Source organism: Nicotiana tabacum, chromosome 15 (assembly GCF_000715075.1).
Source record: "Nicotiana tabacum cultivar K326 chromosome 15, ASM71507v2, whole genome shotgun sequence".
Lineage (NCBI taxonomy): Eukaryota > Viridiplantae > Streptophyta > Magnoliopsida > Solanales > Solanaceae > Nicotiana > Nicotiana tabacum.
In genome coordinates this window covers 103447070-103452825 of record NC_134094.1, presented here as the reverse complement: position 1 = coordinate 103452825, position 5756 = coordinate 103447070, and the positions used below count along the sequence as shown (strand labels likewise).

General features: G+C 38.2%; 1 protein-coding gene across 2 annotated transcripts; it reads left to right on the top strand.

The window, feature by feature from the left end:
- The first annotated feature begins 453 nt into the window (after positions 1-453).
- LOC107780616 (zinc-finger homeodomain protein 2-like) lies at positions 454-3431 on the top strand. Of its 2 annotated transcripts, XM_075231069.1 has the most exons (2): positions 454-1370; positions 2085-3431. In XM_075231069.1, the coding sequence occupies exons 1-2, from the start codon at positions 704-706 to the stop codon at positions 2114-2116; spliced, it is 699 nt and encodes a 232-aa protein (XP_075087170.1). In that variant the 5' UTR covers positions 454-703; the 3' UTR covers positions 2117-3431. The 2 variants fall into 2 exon arrangements, with proteins under 2 accessions (XP_075087170.1, XP_016456660.1); XM_016601174.2 differs by lacking the exon at positions 2085-3431 and having other exon boundaries at positions 455-1670.
- The last annotated feature ends 2325 nt before the right edge of the window (positions 3432-5756 follow it).

Here is a 5756-nt window from a genome sequence, read left to right as displayed (position 1 = left end):
TCACAGGAGGGAGCACATGATTTACTGCCCACAAACCAGTAAAAAATTTCCACTTTACTCCAGTAGTTACCTCCACATGTTTAGTAAACTTTAGGGTTGAGAAACAGAGAGTGAGATAGAGAAAAAAAACAGTATAATATCAAGAATAATAAAGATAATCCGGTGTATTAAGCTCATGTTATGTGCAGATCCAGAAAAAAATTAAATTATAAGGGTCTATTATAAGCAATCTTATTTTACATTTTTACGAGAGGACTGTTTTCATGATTCGAATCTCGTAACCTCCTCGTCACTCACATGACAATAATTTTGCTATTTTTTTCTAAGCATAAAAAAAAAAGTAAACTCCTTTTTTTGTAACCTCCTCGTCACTCACATGACAACAACTTTACTGTTTTTTTCTAAGCATAAAAGAAAAAGTAAACTACTTTTTTTGTTTTTTGCAGGCTTGTAATTTGTGTCCACACTCTCAAATTCCTCTTTATCTTTTGTTTGGATCATCTTCCCCATAATCACTAATCTTCTCTTTCCTCTCCCTAACCCTCACTACCTATATTTTATGTATACAACTCCATCTCCACAAGTAAATAGTCAAAGTTCAAACTTTTACCTTATCTATAGATTCATTTTTGGGTTAAATCCAATAATTATATGGGTAGGTAGGTGGGTTCAAACATCAAAGAGAGAGTGATAACAATACAAGATGGAATTTGATGAAGAACATGAAGACCAAGAAGAGGAAATTGCTAATATTCCTCAAATACCAACAACTGAGAATAATTACCAAGAACTTGGAGAAGGTGGTCCAATTTCACAAGCAGCTGCAACTTTAAGAAAAAACAATGTTCCTATTCCAAGATATAGAGAGTGCTTAAAAAATCATGCCGTAGGTATAGGTGGACAAGCTGTAGACGGTTGCGGAGAATTTCTGCCCTCAGGTGAAGAAGGTACTTTAGATGCTCTAAAATGTGCTGCTTGTAATTGTCACAGAAATTTCCACCGTAAAGAAGTTGAAGGAGAAATATTAAACTTCCACCACCCTACCCCACCACCACCCATCCTTCACCACCCACCCCACCACTACCCATATCGTTATCATCAAAGGCCATTGGCATTACCATCAATTTCTTCAAGAGAGGATATTGAAGAATATGTATCTAACCCTAGTAGTAGTGGTGGGAGTGGTTCGAGAAAAAGGTTTAGGACAAAGTTCACACAAGACCAAAAGGAGAAAATGTTTGCTTTTGCTGAAGGATTGGGATGGCGTATTCAGAAGGAAAATGAGGCAGCAGTGCAGCAGTTTTGTGCAGAGACAAATATTAGGAGACAAGTTTTCAAGGTTTGGATGCGCAATAACAAGAACACTCTTGGTAAAAAACCCTAATTTATTTTATCTAGAATAGTTAATTATCCTAATTTGATGATCATTTAGTTGAGATTTAGAACTACTCAAGTTGGGTTTCTAGACCTTTTTATTTAACCTTATTTTTTTCTATTTTTCCACTTGAAATTCCATTTGATTTTTCACTTGTTCTTGTCCTTTTTTTCTTTTAGTGTTGTATTCTTAGCTGGATTTCCGTTTCCTAAACTGTCTGAGCATCAACATCTAATTGTATTAAATTCTCTTAGTTAACTACTAGCTATGTGAATCTCTTAAATGACTATTAAAATATGGAGCTATGTTCTTTCTGGCGTTTTTTTGGTTTCGTCAGCTAGCTTGTGCTTTACTATCATATGATCACATTGATGAATTATTTTGGTGAAGATTTGGTGTACGTGTTCAACATGCAAATAAGGTTGCGGTTTCCTATTTGTCATCTTCTCTAGATCTTTCACATGTTCCATTGTGCTGCGGCTTGCACATTATCATCTGTATCTCTTTATTTTAGTTTTGATAGTTTATACTCCGTAACAGACTATTTTGAGTTGAGGAATCCGTTACTAAAAGCTGATGGCCTTTGACTGCTTTAATGTGTAAACTTGTTCTTCGAACATAAACCATACTGTCTCCTTCTATATGTATCTTCTTCATGTATAAATTCTCTTACCAACCTCATCGTCTTGTTTTGTTTCGTTGGATCTAGGGGAGGGGGTGGTTGTTGCGCTGAGAGGCTGAGGGGCTCATTTTTGAGATATAACTATATAAAGGAGGGGCTCAATCCGTTCTTATTCGCCCTCGTGATCGACGCGTTAACACACCATATTCAAGGGGAGGTGCCATGGTGCATGCTATTTGCCGATGACATAGTTCTGATTGATGAGTCGCGAGCCGGTGTTAACGAGAGGCTAAAGGTTTGGAGACAGGCTCTTGAGTCTAAGGGTTTCAAGTTGAGCAGGACGAAGACGGAATACCTGGAGTGTAAATTCAGCGCTGAGCCAGGGGAAGTGGGCGTGGATATGAGGCTTGAATCACAGGTCATCCCGAGTAGAGGCAGCTTCAAGTACCTTGGTTCGGTTATCCAGGGGGGAGGGGAGATCGACGAGGATGTCACACACCGTATTGGGTAGGATGGATGAAGTGGATGTTAGCATCTGGAGTCCTGTGTGACAAGAGAGTGCCACTAATACTCAAAGGTAAGTTCTATAAAGCGGTGGTTAGACCAGCCATGTTATATGGGGCTGAGTGTTGGCCCGTTAAAAACTCACATATCTAGAAGATGAAAGTAGCAGAAATGTGGATATTGAGGTGGATGTGCGGGCACACTAGGATAGATAAGATTAGGAATGATGTTATTCGGGAGAAGGTGCACGTGGCTCCCATTGATGACAAGATGCGGGAAGCGAGGCTTAGATGGTTCGGACATGTTCAAAGGAGAAGCCCAAATGCTCCAGTAAGGAGGTGTGAGCGGCTGGTTGTGGAGGGCACGAGAAGAGGTAGAGGGCGGCCTAAAAAGTATTGGGGAGAGGTGATCAGACAGGATATGGCGAGGCTCCAGATTTCCGAGAACATGACACTTGATAGGAAGATGTGGAGGTCGAGTATTAGAGTTGTAGGTTAGGATGTAGTTGAGTCTTGACTTACTTCGTACCATTATGGGACTATCCACGTAGGGTTTTTGTCTAGGGTAGCTAGTGACAATGTTGTGTTTTACTACTTCGTTTTTCAGTGCATGTCCTATTTACTAGCTATCGTTTTTGCTTTGCATCTTTCTTCTGCATTTCATGGGGTTCCTATTTTTTCTATGATTGTTGTGGTGATACTAATGTTGTCTCCTCTTGTCGTTTTGTCTTTTTGTTTTCTTGAGTTGAGGGTCTTTCGGAAACAGTCTCTCTACTCCTTTGGGGTAGGGGTAAGGTCTGCGTATACACTACCCTCCCAGACCCTATTAGTGGGATTCTACTGGGTTGTTGTTGTAGATGATTCAGTTGTACTTGGAGTATATAGTATTCTTAAATTTTGGTTAGTATAAGGATGGCGCCCTGTGTTTTATTTTTTCTTCTAGTAATTCAAGTTTTTGCTCTTGATACATTTGAAAGTTATAATCACGTTTATAGTATGTTGTATTCATATATATAGATTTTCTTCACTGGAAAGTTGTAGAATTCTCCCTTGCTAGTTTATGCTGTTTGTTATGCATGAACAAGAAATAGAAAATACTAACTATGTTCATGTCCCTAAACATGTACGTATGCAAGACATATTGTAGATGCTTATTTAATTTGTTGTGGTTGAGATGGTTACGTTTGAGAACACATAGCGTATGAAGAGATGGTAGGGAACAAAGACAAGTTACACTGCTTCAATTAATTCAACTGAATATTGCTTCCCACTTGATCCGCAAGAACATATATGCAAAGTGTTCAAACTTGAAAAAAGTTAAAAAAAAATCCCGACAATCAAAACATACTTATATACCTTTAAAATCAACTGTTTTACCTATATATGCGGTATAATTTTTTGTCGAATGGTGATCAATTGATCACCTTAACAGAGTATAGCTTCGTCCGTGCATATATGCTCCGTCGGTTTCATTTTATGTCCCAATAATTTGACTGGTGAGGGAAGTTAAAAATAATGGAGATTTATGAAACTTATGCATGATTTTAAAATATGCTTATAAGTGTGAGTATATATTTATTTTTCAAACACCTCAGTGAGGTTATTCCATTGATAAGCAAAAAGGAGCAAAGAGGGGGACAAGAGCCTAAACTCTCCATGATACGCAAGGGGTTAGCTAGATGAAAAGAATATATGTGGGTAGGAACTGAACACGTCGAACATAGACGTGTGAGTTGGGGTTATATAATGAAGTTGTAACTAATTGTAGAAATATTGAGTTGGACCTTTAAGTGGAAATCGCCTTTTAATAGGAATGTATTTTTCTAAACATAAATTGAATTAGTCAAACCTAAAAACGGGGTACCATATTGAACGGAAAACAAAAAAAAAGGTGTTTATATATGTTGGAGAAAGGCTGGTCTAGTACAGAGGCTGTCGGAAATATAATCACAAGCTCGGTCTCATGTTGCTTTATTCTGTTCTTGTAGGGACACAATTTGTTTTTCTCCATCTCATGGTATAATAAACCCAAAAATAAGCAATAATTTGTGGATCTGATAGCTAGCTAGTCTTAGAAAGAAATATTACAGATTATTTCCATTTATTATATGTGGTTGTCTTTGATTTAATTACTCCATTCTGTCCAATTGTCCAATATTTTTCCCTCCATCGTTTTCAAAAGTTTAGACTTACAAAGTTTTCATTGCTTAACCCAATTAGCAGATTTTTCATGATAGTATATCGAAACTCTATTACCTTTGAGTTTTACCTTTAGTAAGGCCATCATTCTGAAGATTCTTTTAAGCTTTTTTTTTTTTGTCGCATACGACTACTGTAATTAATCATCTTGGATTCTCTGCAAAAGCCGAAAATAATGGGTTTAGCTGCCGTTTTATGCTTTCGACTTTTGGATTGTACAGAACCCCTTTAAATATATGCGCAGCATTAGGGGATTATTTGATTGGATGTATTATGGAGAATAATATGTAGTATGTATTAGTTTTGATATTATTAATTTTTATTTTTAATTTATATTTAACTTATATATCTTATTCAATATTGGGTTGATGCTTTATTTAACCTAATTGGACCAAAATTAACCCACAAATTCGAGCCCAGGACTCGGTCCAGACCATGTGGCCTGAGAGAGGTCCAAAACGACGTCGTTTTGATAAATGAAGCAAGATCAAGTCCCAACCCTTCATCTCTCCCTGATCCAACGACTCTCATTATTTGCCATCCTAGGTATTTAAAGCCTAGGTTAGCCGAAATTTGCTCTCATTTTCTCTTATCTCTCCCATTCTCTTCTCTTTCTCCTCACTCTCTCCCCTCTCTCTCAGACTTGCCGTCCGCCGCCCATCTTCGTCGGCCAGAAATCGCCACCGCCAGCGGAGCACCTCTAATCCCTGCCAAAATCTCACCATCTCCGCCTCTTCTCCTCCTCTCTCCATATCTCCAACTCAAGTCCTCAAAATCCCAACCAAACTCCATGAATCTTCAAAAAACAGAAACCCTAGCCGCCTATTTCTCCTCAAATTCATCAAGTTTGAGACCTCACCATAACTTAATATCTACATGAGTGTGTAGGTCTTCCCTTGATCTATCACATAGTACAATTTTGGACCCAATTTTCGATGAATAATTTTGGCCAAACCCCGGCCACCACCACCACTGCCGCACCACTACCTTACCACCACTGACCCCCTATCTTTTAGCCTACTCGACCTAAAGACCCACGTTTCCTTCAAGTATGATG

Excerpts from the sequence above, each read along its gene's own strand:
- LOC107780616 (XM_075231069.1), top strand. The coding sequence starts at position 704 with ATGGAATTTGATGAAGAACATGAAGACCAAGAAGAGGAAATTGCTAAT. Across the intron at positions 1,371-2,084 it reads CAATAACAAGAACACTCTTG|GGGAGGGGGTGGTTGTTGCG; the intron begins GTAAAAAACCCT and ends CGTTGGATCTAG.